The sequence below is a fragment of the Anguilla rostrata genome, chromosome 16, assembly GCF_018555375.3.
Source record: "Anguilla rostrata isolate EN2019 chromosome 16, ASM1855537v3, whole genome shotgun sequence".
In the NCBI taxonomy this organism is placed as follows: Eukaryota; Metazoa; Chordata; class Actinopteri; order Anguilliformes; family Anguillidae; genus Anguilla; species Anguilla rostrata.
In genome coordinates, this window is record NC_057948.1 from 33,654,825 (window position 1) to 33,673,528 (window position 18,704).

Here is an 18,704-nt window from a genome sequence, read left to right on the forward strand (position 1 = left end):
TATCATCCAGTTAATATGCGTTTCAGGCTCTTTTCCATTGGAAGCATGTGCTGGGGCCGGTTTCTCTGTGCCATATCTGAGTCTGTGCCATATCTAGGTCTGTGCTGTATCTGAGTCTGTGCTGCATCTAAACCTGTGCTGTAACTGAGCCTGTGCTGCATCTAAACCTGTGCTGTATCTGAGCCTGTGAGCCTGTGTCTCTGTGCCGTATCTGGGCCTGTGAGCCTGTGCTGTATCTGAGCCTGTGCTGTATCTAAACCTGTGCTGTATCTGAGCCTGTGAGCCTGTGCTGTATCTAAACCTGTGCTGTAACTGAGCCTGTGTCTCTGGGCTCTATCTGAGCCTGTGTCTCTGTGCCGTATCTGAGCCTGTGAGCCTGTGCTGTATCTAAGCCTGTGCTGTAACTGAGCCTGTGTCTCTGGGCTCTATCTGAGCCTGTGTCTCTGTGTCGTATCTGGGCCTGTGAGCCTGTGCTGTATCTGAGCCTGTGAGCCTGTGTCTCTGTGCCGTATCTGGGCCTGTGAGCCTGTGCTGTATCTGAGCCTGTGAGCCTGTGTCTCTGTGCTGTATTTGGGCCTGTGAGCCTGTGCTGTATCTGAGCCTGTGCCTGTCCGGCTGTGAACGCTGCGCAGGGAGACTGAGAAGCACATGCGGGGCGGTGGGGACAGCCGCTGATCAGTACTTGTGCATGTGTGTCACCTGAGCAGAGTTTTAGTGAAGGGCGCCTGCGGCATGCCTGAACCCCTGAACCCCCCAAACACCCCCCCACAGAGCCTCCGACCCCACTGCTGAAGTGCATCCCTGTGTCACTGATGACACATTCCAGCTTTGATTGGCAGGATTGTGACCCCCCCCCCCCAGCCCTTTCCCAAGAGAGCCCCCTGGATATGGGCTGTTTGTCTTTCATTAATGCCCCAAGCCCCCACTCCCACAACAGCTCACAGGGCAAGAATGTGCCCCCAAACCCAACCCCCCCCCCCCCCAGTGAGCTTCAAGGGCAGGTGACAGACCCCTCTCTAGCAGAAGAATCCATTATCCTGTTTAGGAAACCCAAATTTATTTAGTCATTTGACATCAATGTATCAGTTGCCACGGGAACCAGCAAAGGTATACTATGGGGGGTGGGGGGGTTGTGTAAGAGAGGCTATTGGCTGAGAGGATGGGGGGGAGTGAGGGAGGCTATTGGCTGAGAGGATGGGGGTGGGGAGGGGTGAGAGAGGCTATTGGCTGAGAGGATGGGGTGGGGAGGGTGAGAGATGCTATTGGTTTAGAGGATGGGGGGAGTGAGGAGACTATTGACTGAGAGGATGGGGGTGGGGAGGGGGTGAGAGAGGCTATTGGCTGAGAGGATGGGGGGGAGTGAGGGAGGCTATTGGCTGAGAGGATGGGGGTGGGGAGGGGGTGAGAGAGGCTATTGGCTGAGAGGATGGGGGGGAGTGAGGGAGGCTATTGGCTGAGAGGATGGGGGTGGGGAGGGGTGAGAGAGGCTATTGGCTGAGAGGATGGGGGGAGTGAGGGAGACTACTGGCTGAGAGGATGGGAGGAGTGAAGGAGGCTATTGGCTGAGAGGATGGGGGTGGGGAGGGGGTGAGAGAGGCTATTGGCTGAGAGGATGGGGAGGAGTGAGGGAGGCTATTGGCTGAGAGGATGGGGGTGGGGAGGGGTGAGAGATGCTATTGGCTGAGAGGATAGGGGGGAGTGGGGAGACTGTTGGCTGAGAGGATGGGGGGGAGTGAGGGAGGCTATTGGCTGAGAGGATGGGGGGGGGGGGGTGAGAGATGCTATTGGCTGAGAGGATGGGGGGGGAGGGGGTGAGAGGCTATTGGCTGAGAGGATGGGGGGAGTGAGGGAGGCTATTGGCTGAGAGGATGGGGGTGGGGAGGGGGTGAGGGAGGCTATTGGCTGAGAGGATGGGGGGGAGTGAGGGAGGCTGTTGGCTGAGAGGATGGTCTCTGGCACAATGGCGTTGAGCAGCGTGATGAAGCACAGGAAGTCCCTCAGCTCTCGATGGCGGTAACAAGTCAGCCCGCCGGGCCGGAGCGCGCTCTGTGCCCCGAGAGAGGTGACCCCATCCCCCTCCTAAACTGCCCGAACACGCCCACGGGTCCCGGGCCTGTACAAGATCAGCCTTACCGCTCTGCGGCTTCGAAAGTCCCGTTTCAGTCCGAGTCTGTACCACCATTCCCGTAAACGCCCTCCTTCCTTCCTTATGCTGGCCGATGCTGGTTCCACGCGCTGGGGAAACGCACCCACGCCAATGCTAATGCTAGCTAAAAACAGAACCGATGGCTTCTACAGACCGTGCTCGCAGATGTAAAGTGCATTATGGGCAGATCGGTTATGGTATGTAGATCTGTGCACGTGTATGAATTCCCTGCATGTATCTAAGAATTCCCTCTTTAAACACGTTAGAATTGACGAGGGGGGGGGGGTGTTACGTGCGATGCTGTTAGCGGGCTCCTCCAGCACTCAGTGTACCAGCTTCAGATGGAGAAAGAGAGGTCAGAGGTCAAGAGTTCTGCCAAACATCCTGTCAAGTGTCCAGACAGCAGCACAATGAGGCATTGAGATGACAGGAATAAAAACGCTCTCACTTGGACAGAGAAACCAGGGCAGACGCTACAGTAAAATTGCCAATTTATTCATCATCGCTCCCCTCTCCATCCTGATAATATTAAATTAGTATGGAACTGATAACAGAGTGTGGGAATGACTAATATTTTCTCTACAGAAAGGGCTAAAATGGAAACAAATTTCTGTTATCTGCCAATAGAAGTGTTCACAGGATTGGCTTGAGTCAGTGTTAGGGGTCATTTCAATCAAACTGCCACAGCAAAATCTGTTTAAATTGTTAATGCTGTGCTACCCCATCAAAGCCCCCCCCCCCCCCCACTAGTACACAAATAATCTTCAGTGAGCCTTAAAAGAGGACAGGGACGTACAGATGCCCGCTGGGCTGATAGGACAGTGACCTCCTCTGATAGGACAGTGATCTCCTCGGATTGGACAGCAATCACCTCTGATAGGACAGTGATCTGCCCTGATTGGACAGTGATCTCCTCGGATTGGACAGCAATCTCCTCCCCGCGGGTTTGGGGTGACCGCAGCAGAGCAGAGGCCCAGGGGCCTGGGGCAGGGTACAGAAGAGGAGAGGAGAGAGGGGGGGAAAAGAGGGGATGAGAGGAGAGGAGAGAAAAGGGGGATTAGAGAGGAGGGGAGGAGAGGGGAAGTGTAGCTGTCGCCACTCTCGTCGGCTCTTCTCCCCGGGGCTGGGGGGGGGGGGCTGAGGGGGGCTGGGGGGGTCGGCGACGGAAAGCCGGGGGCTTTGGCTTCAGGAAATTAAACATGAAATGAAAACAAGCTACGATCTGAACATTCCCCCATCTCACTTTCCAAAACTTCCCCAGAGAGAGAGAGAGAGAGAGAGAGAGAGCGAAAGAGAGAGAAAGAGAGAGAGAAAGTACAGAGTGAGAGAGTCAGAGATAAAAGAAAGAAGAAGGGGAAAAAAAGCATTCAACCTCCCGAATCCTGACTCTGCTCCACATTAGACGGATGGGGGGGTCGACCACTTTCGTTCGTGCCCCGTTCAACGGTCAGAGATTATTTACGGCCCCCCCCCCCCCAACCCCTACCCCCCTCTGGTTCCCATAGTTTCACTGGGGCCACATCCACTGGCTTGCGCCCCAACCAAAAACCCAGTCCCTCCGGTTCCCATATCCAACATTATCAAAGAACTCAACTGAGGGAAACAAGCGGTCGCATTCACGGGGAGAGACGGGCGGTTTCCGTCCCGGTCACGGAGGTCCGGTCTCGGCCCCTCGCCGAATGAGACGGGACCATTGAGGGTCGCGCCTGACAGCGCAGCGGCGGGACCGACCCTCTGACCCGACCAATCAAACTTCAAGACCGAAAACTGAAAACTTTCAATTCAAAAAAAAAAAAAAAAAAAAAAAAATTCATTCACAAAGTCTCGCTGTCCGGATTCCAGCGATTCTGCCGTTTTCTTTTTTTTTCGTTTTTTTTTGTTAAAGGTCGTAGCCCCTCGTCAGCACAGCGCTGACACGGCACGGCAGGAACAGCGCTCCTTTCATTTCACGAGTTTCAGATGTGAGTTAGACGCGCCGACGGTCGTCTTCTTTGACCGAAATCGGCGGGATTAACGGGGCGGCGAAGGACAGGATTCGCCGCGAAAGGCTTCCGATGCGTGACAGCAGGCGGCTACGCCTCCCAAACTCGACGAGACGCAGAGGGACAGCTCTTTAGCGCACGCTAGCGGAGCGTGCGGAAGCGCCGGTCTCTCGGGGTCCCCCGCACCCTGGCACACTGCCCACCCCAGCAAGGGGGGGGCCCCCCAACGCCAACCCCACCCCCCACCCCCCCCCTCCCTTAGCATCACTCTCTAAAGGCTTTCGACAGAAACTAAAGCTTGATAATGCTCGTAATAAACATGTTCAAACGACCGTTTTTTTTATTTATTTATTTTTTTTTAAGCGGGCCTGTCCAGAGCGATCAGCCGACACTTTCATCACCCCCCGAAATGACTTCATTTTTTTTGCATGAGAGTGCGTGAGGTGCCTGCTGGCTCTGCCGGGTCTGTTAGCGTTTTATCTGCAGAAAGCTGGAGAAGATGCTCGTCCACATTGTCTGCGTTAAAGAAGCGGACCCCCACCCCCACCCCCCCTGATTGTGTTCCCAGCCTGCTGAATGTGGTGTGTGGCGTCAATAGTTAACTATCTTTTTAACTGCCCCATGAAAGACACGAATGGGAGGGGGGAGGACACACACACATGCACGCAAACAGACACACACACACACGAGCGCAAACACATACACTACACACACACACACGCAAACAAACACACTACACACACATGCAAACAGACACACTACACACACGCACATGCAAAAACACACTATACACACAAACACAAACACACACTACACACACATGCAAACAGACACACAACACACACGCAAACAGACACACTACACCCACACACACAGGCACACATGCAAACAGACACTCTACACACACACACACACACACAGGCACACATGCAAACAGACACTCTACGCACACACACACACACACACACACACAGGCACACATGCAAACAGACACTCTACACACACACACACAGGCACACAGGCACACATGCAAACAGACACTCTACGCACACACACACACACACACACACACAGGCACACATGCAAACAGACACTCTACACGCACACACACACACACACACACACACACACGCAGGATGTCAATGTCGGCTGAAAACCGCGACGCTAATTACAGAGAGACTCATCCCCAGATCTGAGTTCAAGGCTCTGTGACAAACCAGGATGGGTTCAGTGTTCTGAGGAGCCCACTTACCCCACGAGAGGAACAAGCTTTAAAGGAACAGCAGCTCTGGGAAAAGGGCCTCAATGTCACAGGCTTTGATAACCCCCCCCTCCCCCTCCCCCACCCCCCTCCCCCCCTCCCCCCCCCGCCCCAATTACATTTATGAAGTCTCAACATAAATTCAAAAAACTTTCTAACGTGTTGCTGTCATTACGCACGGGAAAGTTCATATATACTGCATATAAAACCCAAGGAATGGCTTGTGGTTTACCCATAAGCACCCTGAGGCATTGTGCAATATGCAGGGATGAAATAAATTAGATACATAAAACATGTTCACAGAGAGAGAGAGAGACGGGATCGCGCTTTCCCCGCAGTATCCGTTAATGTGCGAGATCACGCCTGCACCCCCCCCCAGCACCCCTCCACCAACCCCCCCCCCCAGCCACCCCCCCCAGCGTCACGCCAGGCCGTAAACTCCGTCGCCGGCTCCAGCTCGTAACCGAACCAGGAAAAAGGAGCGCAAAACGCGGTGGCGTTCGTTTCCCGAGCGGGGGAGAAAAGCTCGGAGGCTGGGCGGCAGCTGTTCCCAGCATGCAACAGACACGTGTCCCCATAAACACCCGGGGGACCGGCTCCTGCCAGCGCTGCGCGGGGAGGGGGCGAAACATTTGGGAGAGACACGTTCGCAAACTCCAGACTAGCAGCGACCTGGGCAGATCTGTGGAGAAGGCGGTGGGGTAAGGATACACAGAACGCTTATGGCCAGAATGGATAGATCTATAGCTGGTTTTCAGTCCAACCTCAACTGCAACCCCAGGGTCCCCAGTCCTATCCAGAAAGGGCCAGACCTGATTCTACTAATCAACCACTTGAGTCTTTGCTGAGCACCTTGATTAGTAGAATCGGGTGTGTGTGCACCCACACTGGCCCTACCTGGATAAGACTGGGGACCCCAATTCTGGGATTGCAGTTGAGGTTGGAGAACCGCTGATTTAGAGGAGAGGTGGCGGCGAACGCGGGACCCTTACGGCCAGAATGACGGCAGGAGCGGGGTGCGCGTGTAGCGGACATCGTGTGACGTCCGCTTCCTTTTGGCGCCCATGCTAGTGGATCGCTGCTTTTGCACCAGGCCAGCCGCGGTCCGGTTTCAACGTCAAGTCTAAAAAAAAAATTTTTTAAAAAGAAGCGGAACAATGACATGCCTCCGCCACACCCATCATCGGAACACGTTGCGCAACCTGGACGCAGTCCAACTTTTGTTTGGTTTTTGTTCACCCGTTAAATTTCTAGATGCGAGAAAAGAAATGGCATGCAGAACATCCCGCTGTTTATTTGAATGTGAAACTGATTTATTTTGAAGGCAAATGTTTAATGGTTAAGATTAACGTGCAAACGTTTAGCAAAAACAAACTTTTTTGATTCAAACAATAGGGAAAAATATGCCTGGACTCCGTAAATCTTTAAACTTGTTGCCCTCTCTTCAGTGCACAGCTGTCATGGCACTAGCAATGATTTTTTTCTGTGTTTGCTCATTTGAATAATTAAAAAAAAAATCTAAACCAGAGGCATTTCTGCCCGACAGAAAGCAGTCCGGTTTCCATATGAGGATACGTTGCTGTGGGAACAATCTGGCGATTTGGCGATTCTTTCGCCAAGAAAGCGTGAACAACATTAAGGAGAAAGAGGGCACCGGTGAGCTCAGGGGCTGGCAGGCTAAGGAAGAACTCTACAGTTCAGGACTGAAGAATTTGCGCCATAGTAAAGAAGCATCTGTCTGACAGAGCAGAGATTTAGGAGGCAGGCGTGGATGTGTCTGCGACTACTGCCAGCAGGAGACTTAACGAACAGAGCTACAGAATTTTTAATGGAAATTTGTGACCGATCGCCTCCCAAAATTGGAACGTCCAATTAGCAGTATACAGCAACGTTCACGGGCAGTACATTCGCGTAATCGATTCGAACCCGTCTGAACTTTGGTGCTCCTGGAGTTCAGCTCTCTGCACTGAAAACACCATGATAGGAAAGTAGCGTCAGCAGATTCTGCACTTCATCTGTGAAAGACGCAGTACTGGCAGAGCCCGGTGCTGCTTCCCTGTGGAATACTTGGGAGGGGAGGTGGGGGCGGGGAGGATGGGGGGGATCGGCAGGGCTGGAGCCCGTGTCTGCCCTCCCCTGCAAGCCCTGCGTTGGTGTTGATGGGGGGGCCCGAGGGGGGGGGGGGGACACCGAGACCTTTTACAGGTTCTGTCAGCCCCTGCACTTCAAAGACAGCCAGGTTTAAGCACCCCCCCCCCCCCCCCCCAGGGTACTGTGCATTACCCCCGGGGGCCGGTTCTTGAATGTTTGGGAGTGTTGGCGCAGTGTTCTGCAGACTCAGTCTGCACACAGTTCATCTGCGATCCCCTACAGACTCATAAACCTGCTGCTGCTGACAGCCCTGCTTATGCAATCCCAACAGCGCAGACTCCATACACACACCAGATACTCTACTCTGCTTATCCCTACAGCACAGACTCTATACACACACCAGATACTCCACTCTGGTTATCCCTACAGCACATACTCTATACACACACCAGATACTCTACTCTGCTTATCCCTACAGCGCAGACTCTATACACATACCAGATACTCTAGTCTGTTTATCCATCCGGCACAGACTCTGTTCACACACCAGATACTCTACTCTGCTCATCCCAACAGCGCAGACTCTATACAAACACCAGATACTCTACTCTGCTTATCCCTACAGCACAGACTCCATACACACACCAGATACTCTACTCTGCTTATCCCAACAGCAGACTCCATACACACACCAGATACTCTACTCTGCTTATCCCTACAACACAGACTCTATATACACACCAGATAATCTACTCTGCTCATCCCAACAGCACAGACTCCATACACACACCAGATACTCTACTCTGCTCATCCCAACAGCACAGACTCTATACACTCACCAGATAATCTACTCTGCTCATCCCAACAAGCACAGTAACCCATACCTCCTGCATCACACACTCAACCAGATACTCTACTCTGCTTATCCCTACAGCACAGACTCCATACACACACCAGATACTCTACTCTGCTTATCCCTACAGCACAGACTCCATACACACACCAGCACCAGACAATCTACTCTGCTTATTCACATAATACCAGCACAAGGACCTCAGCACAGACTCTATACACACACCAGATACTCTACTCTGCTTATCCATTCGGCACAGACTCTATACACACAGCAGATACTCTACTCTGGTTATCCCTAGAGTACCAGTACATGGACCTCAGCACAAACTATATACACATTCCAGATACTCATCTTCCTTACTTTTATATTTATGCAGACTGCATGAGTCTGTATAGCTTTGCTTGTGACTTTAGCTTATACATTCAAAATAAATGAAAGACTCGGATGATTATGCCACATTCTGAGTATGAAATATTCCCTTAATTTACAGCATCAGCAGTGAATCAAAAGCGTAGACTCTCCACCATGACCTTCACATTGGTCTGACACAGAAAGAACTCTGATATCATCATACAACCCAACACTTAAATACATCATCAGAAAATCCATTAAAGGATGTGACCAATGTGGCAACAGATGCTCTGTACTGCAAAACAACAGCAGACACTGTTGCCAACCATAGAAAGCACTAGAAGATTTTATATTTTTAACTTCAGCTTTAGAAAGGTTAGTAAGTTGTGGCAGTACCATTATCCCCAAACCCCGGCTGGTCAGGAAGGAGTCTTAATACTAGTTCTAACCACATAAAATAAAGAAAGGATATATAACTTTATAATAAAAATGATGATGCATTAAACAAATGCCTCATTGATATACAATGAACGAACATATTGAAAACATAGGAGTTCTTATTTGCCGTAAAATTACTACAGATAATGTTAGTTAATGAACATTCATACAGAGCCAGCCGAATTCTCAATTACATTTATCATCATAATAATGTTGGGATTCTCTACGCTTGCCTCTTGAACCTGAACCCTACCGAACGTCCAAGTGGTTCTTTTTGGAAACCGAGCAGAACTTATAAGCGTCTCAAAACGTTGATCACGTAGCTCTGAACGGATGTAAAATAAAAAATAAAAAAAAAGAAATCACGTGGTGCGGTATCAAAGAGTTCAGCGCGAATGCGCAGGGACGGACCGGAGTTCCGCCGCTTTTATAAATAGCTCGCCGCGGACGGCGCGTTACAGACCAGACGGCCAGAACCCCGCGGCCAGGCTTTCATGTCCAGAGTGATTTATCGACCCGTCCCTCCCCTCCCCTCTCCTCGCCCGTCCGTCCGTCTGTGGGTTTGGCGGCGGCGGCGCTGTTTCGCATTAAAACCGCGGCTCCGTCTGAATGAATTTACTGTCGGCGCAGCTCACCGCCTCGCTGCAGCAGGTGTAACATCTGCAATGGAGGGCTGGAATTTAGAAGAAGGTTGGATGCGAACTTTTTTCCAAAAAACCTCACAAAACCCCCCAGAAGTATACCAGTGTTTTTTTGTTTTTTTTTTGTTTGTTTTTTAAAGCTTTATAAAACTCAGAATAGGAATGTTAAGTAAAGCCTGTTTCACTTGGATATTTGGACAGAAATGCTCAGGAAAGTGTTCATTCTAAGGAAAGCCCGTGTGGTACCTCATTCCCTCTGTCTACAGCAGACTGCTCAGGTCCATCCTCACCTCCTCTCCTCTCCTCCTCACCTCCTCTCCTCACCTCTCCTCTCCCGCAGGTTTGGTTCCAGAACCGCCGGGCCAAATGGAGGAAGAGGGAGCGTTTCGGGCAGATGCAGCAGGTCCGCACGCACTTCTCCTCCGCCTACGAGCTGCCGCTCCTGTCCCGGCCAGAGAACTACGCACAGGTACGCTGGGAAGGGGCCAGGGGTCACAGGTCAGGGTGAGTGGTGCAGGAGGCTTTGGGGGTGACTGAGCCAGCCAAGCTCAGGACAAATCAGACAGCAATATGGTGTTATTATCAGCAGTAAATCCAGGCCTTGAACACAACACTTCCAAACACGCCATAGACAGCCAGCCATTGGCAGGTCTACTGGAGGCCGACTTGTAGAATTCAGCTTTGAGGCTACTAGCAGAACAAGTTTAAATTCAGCTTTAATGCTGCCAGTGGAACAGGTTTAATTCAGCTTTAACGCTGCCAGCAGAACAGTTTTGATTCAGCTTTAAGGCTGCTAGCAGAACAGCTTTAACAATGCTAGCAGAACAGCTTTGATTCAGCTTTAAGGCTGCTAGCAGTACAGCTTTAACAATGCTAGCAGAACAGTTTTAATTCAGCTTTAAGGCTGCTAGCAGTACAGCTATAACAATGCTAGCAGAACAGTTTTAATTCAGCTTTAAGGCTGCTAGCAGTACAGCTTTAACAATGCTAGCAGAACAGCTTTGATTCAGCTTTAAGGCTGCCAGCAGTACAGCTTTAACAATGCTAGCAGAACAGCTTTGATTCAGCTCTAACGGTGTTAGTGGAGACAGCAGAACAGAATCACAGCTGCTGGCACCAGGCTGAAAAAGCAGAGGCTAAAAGACTTGAGGATCCCCTGGGGTGTGGATGTTACCTCAGACTGAAACTTCAGAGAGAGAGAGAAGTCATAATACATGAAGGATCCCAGTTCTTTTATTTCCCTGTTGTCACCATACATCTGTAATTATTTATCTATAGTTGCATTTAAATAGGAATGCAAATTTCAAAGAGAGAGAGTGACAGTGTGAGAGGCAGAGGGGGAGAGGGAGAGAGAGACAGAGAGAAGGGGGGAGAGAGACTGTGAGAAGGAGATGGAGAGAGACAGTGTGTGAGGGAGAGAGAGAGAGAGTGTGAGAGGGAGAGGAAGAGAGAGAGACAGAGAGAGAGAGAGGAAAAGAGAGATACAGAGAGAGAGAGAGAGAGAGAGAGAGAGATACTGTAGGTCTGATTGGAGGGGTAGGTTCAGGCATGGGGCCAGGGGCACAGTGTGGGACAGGCCTCCTGCTGGAGAGACACACCCTCGCAGGACACCGGGCCAATCCCCAGATTTATTGTTAATCTGGTGGGGGGGGGGGGGGGGAGAAGGGTCAAAGGTCACAGGGAGACAGAGCCGCAGCTGCGGAATGCAGCCCAGCGCACATCTGGGGCGTCTCCCAGAGCACGCTTTCATCTCCCCCTCTTCACTACCCCCCCCCCCACAGACACATGCACCCCCAGCACCAATCGCCCCCCCCCGCACCTCTGCTCCTCACAGCGCCAGACGGACGCACGTGGAGCCGAACGTCATGCCCTCTTTCCACCAACCCATCTCCCGCAGGGGGTTTTCTTATCCCAATAGAATTTGTTTTATTTGTGACATCACTCCATCACACTGTGACATCACTGTTTTATCTGTGACATCACTCCATCACACTGTGACATCACTGTTTTATCTGTGACGTCACTCCAAATTTCTCCGGGCTCCGTCGGTGTATTCCTGTGCTGTGATACGATGCTGTGACGCTGCACGCTGCACCTCATACCAAATCGCCATGCATACTGGAAGCTTTTACATATGTGTCTGTCTCCTCAGGCAAAAATGCAAATGAGGGTTTTATTATTCTGACTGCGCAGTTAGGACGAGTCTTTGTATGCTGGTTATTAATGTGTTGGTATGGCAACGCAGCTGCAGTGTAGGGGAGGTTTTTGTGCTACTGGTTCTGAAGGTGGCGCTCTTTCCCTCTCCCTCCTCTCTCTCTTTCTTTCTCTCTCTCTCTCTCTCTCTCTCTCTCCCTGCGGCAGATCCAGAACCCGTCCTGGATTGGGAGCCCCAACACGTCGTCCCCCGTCCCCGGCTACATGGTGCCCTGCGACACCGTGACCTCCTGCATGACCTCGCACCCCCACGGGGGCGCCGGCGGGGTGCCCGACTTCCTGGGCGTGTCCAGCCCCGAGGGTCACATGGGCGGCCTGTTCGGCGGCCCCGGCATGGGGGGCGGCCTCAACGGCTACGACCTCAACATGGACCCCGACCGCAAGTCCTCCAGCATCGCCGCGCTCCGCATGAAGGCCAAGGAGCACAGCGCCGCCATCTCCTGGGCCACATGATGCCCCGGCTCCGCCCACTGACCCGCCCTCAACCCCCCCCCCCCCCCCATCGTCCAATCAGAGCCCACCGTCAGACCCAGCGAGGAAGAGGAGAGCCAGACGAGATTGCGGGTGTAATTACGACAACTATCGCCAACAAATCACGTCGGGAACCACAGACGGACTGACAGAGCAGACCTGGGGAGATGAGAGAAAGAGGAGTGTTGTGTAAATTTTAAAAAACGTTTTTCTTTTTTTTTTGATTGAGCAAAATCTGCACCTTGGACTTCTTTGCCAGCCCACGCGTTTCACTCCTTTTGCGTCTTCCCTCCTGTCAACAATCGAGAGAGCTGAATGTGTCACCGTCCACTGGACTTGCCCAAAAAAAAAAAAAAGCAAAAATAAATCAACCAATCAAAACGATCCATCCTGAAGTACCTCGCATCGCAGCTGTTCCAAGACGTTTCATTTGGTTTCCGTTGGATAAGAGTAAAAACAAACTGAGCACATAGTAGTGGTTCACTCCAGAGTGCTGTTTGGACTGTGCGCTCTGCAAATAATCTCTCCATAAAAAGTCATTTTGATTTCCTATTCAACTATATTTATACTGCCACCATTTTGTCACTCATTCTCATCCCCACCTTGCCCGTTTCCCCCAGTGTGCGCTACTCAATCCCAACTGGCCAATCAGACTGGGCCACACTATGCAGCGCACGCCCTTAAACATGGACCCTGATCGGCCTCTGGTTGCTTACTCACAGGATACTCAGCTCATACTATCCTCTCTCCTTCTAAACTACAGACGGAGGGATCCAGCACGTAACGGTGCCGTGTAACAGTACAGGTCGCCCATCGTCGTTTTTCAACCAGATGCAGCAAAATTTAATTTCGGGTTTAGGAGCAGGGAGACAGAACCTTCGGCTGCCTGCTGCCTCCCCAGAATCTGTGCACTTCCACACTCGTACCCGTCCCCGAAAACTAGCGGCTGCCATTCCCCTCTGTTTCCCCGATGCAGTCAGCATCGCTCAGGGAAAAGGGGGGGGGGTGTTTCAGGGGTTCAGGGTTCAGGCAGACACAACCACTCTTGGAAAAATCCTTAATCTTACAGGAAACCATTAAGATTGAGGAGAAAGGTCAGCGCATTTAACAGACACCGCACTCTCTTTGTTCTCCAACTTTTTACCAGCTCACATATGGTAGACAGGGCAGAGACTTCTGTCTCTATGTCTGCGTGGGAGTATGTGTGAGTGTGTGAGTGGGTGTGGAGGTGTGTGATGTGTGAGAGGTGTGTGATGTGTGGAGTCGATTGTGTGGGTGGTGGTCGCGCATGTGCCAGATTGTGTGTGTGTGTGCGTGTGTCACCCTGCTTTTAAGATTTGGGGGAAAAGTGTACATCAGACAAGCACAGCACTGTTTGCGTTGGGGGGGGGGGGGGGGGGGTTAGAGATTGAAGATTGGCAGTGATGTAAAGTAGACATGCCATTTCCTCCACTGGCCTTTCGAAAGGTACCACACCCCCCCACCCCCCCAACTGCCTGCAGCTGCAACTCAAAGGAGACGTCCCCATTGGACTTTGGGTTGCCGCGAGTTACAGGACACGCGTGTCAGGAAGGGAATAGCACAGACTGGGGTGCTTCGTATCTCCCAAACGCACTGATGACGCACCCCAACAAAAACAAAATTTAAAATTAAAACTGCGCTCCTACATCAAGCTAGGGTCAGGTTTTAATATTTTTTTTTAAATGAGCAAGCTCAGCAGCTCCAAACTTCCAAATGCAAAATCACATTCCCTCCCCCTCTGCCGGAAAATCCAGAAATTTAAACCAAACAACGTCAAATCAAACGCCTGAGAGAAAGCGACGAACACCAAAGAGAATGATCTTTTTAACGGTCCTCTGATTGCCGGCCTGACACGTGAACCTCTAAACTCCCTCTCCACTCAAGAGGGACGAGAGAGGAGGAGGAAACGCTTGAGCGTAAATTGCTTGGCAAACACAGCCGAGCGAAAAGAAAACAGCAGTTAAGAGAGTTTAGGAGAGCACTTCAGGTTCACCACCACTTCCTGCTACTCAGCCCATCAGCCGAAATTACCCAGAGCCAACATCGTCATCCGAACCCCGCGCAGAACTTTCCGTTATTTAACTGTCATTTATGAAATTCACAGAACTCCAAATGAACAATAATAACGTACAGATATTCCTCCCTTTTGCACTTATCGCTTTAGCCCCTGCGCGCGACGATGGCTCCAAAACTGCAGTGTAGCACAGCGCGAGCACTTCTACTTGTTGATATCAAATCATAAATTAATTTCTATTAATATCAGTGTTCACAGCAGGCCTGAACGGGGAACATCTAAATAAAGCAGGAGATCACATTTTGAAGACTGTTATTCTCTCGGACAATCCCAGAGCGTTCTTCAACTCACTCTCTCTCTCTGGCAGTACGAGGACAGGCGCAGCAGCTGCGCGTCGCGTAAATGCAAAACAAACACGCCTCGGGCACGCTTCCTCTCAGCTGTCTCAGCTCGGCTTTCAAAGCCCCCCGCGGTGCACCGGGACGCAAAACCCGCGCGCCAAACACCACCGCCATTCATATCGCTTCCCCGGCCCCTTCCCCCTGTGCCTCCCGGGTTCAGCCGGCATTTTTAATTAATGTCGCGGCCATCTGTGGCCATAACGGCATTTAAGGGCAGCACAGAAAGGGCGTGGTGTGCGGCCAGCGGGACGGTCAGTTTGTCTCCATTTCCTGTGCGTTTTTGTTTTGTACATTTATTTGCCTATTTATATCGGTGCTCGGTTCTCATTTAGTGTTCTATATCAAAGCCCACTAGTTTCTGTTCAGAAGAAAAGAGAGAATGATTCAAATGCTTAAAAACGGTTTGGGCATCAGGTTTAAGCACTCAATTTCTCAATACGTATGTGTGTCAGAACAACAGCTCAGCTACCATTTATATTAATACATACACATGCGCCTTTGGGCTGAATTACGCACAGCATCAAACAGCACAATATCAGCATTCGCAATGTAAGCGATCTCTCCCTCCCCTACTAACCTAACTCAAAAACCAAGCCAAACTATTTATTGGTATGATTACAAATTTTGGGGGATGGTGTCCTTTCTCTCCAGGTGAGTTGTCTGGAGAATCTCAGTTATGAGCACGTCAATCACAACGCCCCTACTACACGCTGAGGTTCGCTCTACAGGCAGGTGGTCATGGGAAGCGTAGTCCAGAACTTGTGCAAATGTACTCCACAACATACGATCACGGACTTCAAAGTGTTCATAGCTGGGCTGTAGATCTCGTCTCTGGTCTCCCAGTTAATACCTTCTCTGCTGCCCCCTCAACCCAGTTCTAATACTACTGAAGCAGGAAGGTCCTTAGTAATATAATGCTTTTTATTGTGGTTGTGTGTGCGTGGGTAATAATCATTTTTTTGTTTTGTCTACAGTAAATGTATTGATTTTCAGTGAGAAATGTAGATCCTTGAAAATGTAACTAATTTGTTGTACAGTATTACTACATCCTCGTAAGGAATTCTAAAGTTATTTGGTGTGTGGTTACATTTGGATTTTTACCCAGGCTTAAATGGCTTAAAAACATTTTGGTTTAAAAAAAAATGTGTACATGAAAGTTAAAATAAGTTTTTTTTTTGTGGCTTTAAGCTATATTGTTATACTTTTAAAATATTGTTATACTTTTAACCTTGTTGTGTTCAAGTATTTTTGGCGTGTGTGAGCAATAAGTTATTGCACTTACAAAAATGTTTTAAAAACTGTTATTTTCACTCTGAGTTTGGACCAGATCTGTCTGAAATGGACAACTCAACAGTTATTTTCCACAGCTTGCAATTCAAAAACTCAAGTGTGACCGTTTACGCTGATAAGAATGAACCTGGACTTTCACAGTGACAGAATGCTGATTTTTTTGGGGGCCGTAGTAGGTCTAAGAGAGCCTCACAACCCTCCAACCCCCCCCCCCCCAAAAAAAATGTTGTCCTCTCATCCCTCCAGGTTGGCATGTAGGGCAGAGATGTCCCGTAAATGGCAAAAATGAAATGAAATAAACTTTTTTTTTTTTTTTTTTTTAAACCCAGTGAATAAATAATCGGGCAGTGAAATCACAGGGCTGTTCCATTCCCCCTCCGGCTCTCGAGAACGAGCTTCACCAAACCGCCCTCTCCTCGCTCTGCAGCTGAGGAGCGGGAATGTGAGTATTTACATAAGGTGATCCCACAGCGGGACAGCGATTCCCACTGATTTTCTGCGGGGGAGTGACATTTCTCCGAGCTTAGTTCCCACTGAGCGCGTACGGGCCTATTTTTAAAAATACAAGAGCCTGTTTCTTTTTTTTTTGCAAAATGTACATTTGAGAAGCAGAGCCCTATTTGGTCTGCTTTACAGTCCGTGCAGAGAGAAGAACAAAAACTCCCATAATCCTCCACAACAGTGCAGCAAACAAAACTCCCATAATCCCATTCTCAGGGCTCAGATTGTTTCAAAGATCTGATCTTATCTTTCTGACCCCCACGCCCCCCCCCTCCCACCTCCCCCTCGCTCTCTTGTTGGCTCAGAGGGAGGGAATTGTTTGTACTGATGTTCATTCTGTTTGATGTTGTTCATTGCAAGCATTTTTTAAATGTACTGGTCATCAATAAAATTTGAGAAATCTTTAAAAAAAAAAAAAAAAGTCAAAACTTACTGTGCCCGATTCTATTTCATCTCCTCCAACTGCCCCCCCCCCCCCCCCAAATCCCACAAAACTTCTCCCCCAATCCAAAGCCTTTCCCATCTCATTTCAGGCCCACTCCCCCCGGGTGGGGTCGGAAAGCCTCTGAGAATCTCACACTAATTGAAGTCGACAAAAATACTAACAGTGCCCTTTTGAACTGCAGACATTGAGCAGGGTAGATTACACAGCCAATATTAACAACAGGTGACAGCCAACGCAGAGCAGCACAGCCCCAAAAGGCCACAATGGGCATGGCCAGAGGGCGGGGCCAGAGGCCTAGTGGCGTGTTCCTTGAAGCCCCAAAGGCGACCCAGCACTGCACAAGCCTGACCCAGCAAGGCATGAACCTGACCTAACAAGGCATGAGCCTGACCCAGCACTGCAAAAGCCTAACCCAGCACTGCATGAGCCTAACCCAGCACTGCAAAAGCCTGACCCAGCACTCCATGAGCCTAACCCAGAAAGGCATGAGCCTGACCCAGCACTGCACAAGCCTGACCCAGCACTACATGAGCCTGACCCAGCAAGGCATGAACCTGACCTAACAAGGCATGAGCCTGACCCAGCACTGCACAAGCCTGACCCAGCAAGGCATGAACCTGACCTAACAAGGCATGAGCCTGACCCAGCACTGCACAAGCCTGACCCAGCAAGGCATGAACCTGACCTAACAAGGCATGAGCCTGACCCAGCACTGCAAAAGCCTAACCCAGCACTCCATGAGCCTTCTCCAGAAAGGCATGAGCCTGACCCAGCACTTCACAAGCCTGACCCAGCACTCCATGAGCCTGAACCAATAAGGCATGAGCCTGACCCATCACTGCACAAGCCTGACCCAGCACTCCATGAGCCTGAACCAATAAGGCATGAGCCTGACCCATCACTGCACAAGCCTGACCCAGCACTGCACAAGTCTGATCTAGCAGTGATTTAAACACAAGGACAAGTTTAAGATCGCACATACACTCACGCACACTCTCTGACCCAAACACACCCAGCCATCCACCCACGCACACATGTGCACACTCACACTCACACTCACACTCACACACTCACACACTCACACACTCACACACTCACACACACACACTCACACACTCACACACTCACACACACACACACCTCACCTCCCTCTTAGAAGCACTCCTCCAGCAGGCAAGCTACACATTACACATTATCTGCCGCAATCCCACAATGCCATTGGTCATTCTCTGGCATTTCCAATATTCAACCTGTCGCTGACACCTCCTGACTGCCTTCTATTTTCCTTTTGGGGGAGGGAGGGTGGGGGGGGGGGGGCAGTGCAGTCACAAGAGAAATGCCGCATTTTTCACCACACGCTCACTCCCCAGGAAAGAGCGCATTTGTCTCCGTCCCCCCCGCCTCTCCTATCTGAATAACCGCAGACTCTTCGCAGACATCGGCTTACCGGACCAGGATGCATCACTTTCTAGGTGACCAGAGGGCAAATGTTTGAGAATAAATGATGAGCCGTTGTTCACAGTTAATTACTTTCTATTCAAAAAAAAAAAAAAAAAGTCAGGCAACATTTCTTCAACAGGA

At 50.5% G+C, this 18,704-nt stretch overlaps 1 protein-coding gene across 1 annotated transcript in view; it reads left to right on the forward strand.

The window, feature by feature from the left end:
* The window catches only part of alx4b (ALX homeobox 4b), a 35,911-nt gene extending 22,903 nt beyond the window's left edge, over positions 1-13,008 (forward strand). Inside the window, exons 3-4 of the mRNA XM_064313685.1 lie at positions 10,107-10,235; positions 12,128-13,008. Of these exons, the coding sequence (XP_064169755.1) occupies positions 10,107-10,235; positions 12,128-12,433 (435 nt within the window). The 3' untranslated portion in view covers positions 12,434-13,008. The remainder of the gene's footprint in view (positions 1-10,106; positions 10,236-12,127) is intronic.
* Positions 13,009-18,704: the final 5,696 nt, after the last annotated feature.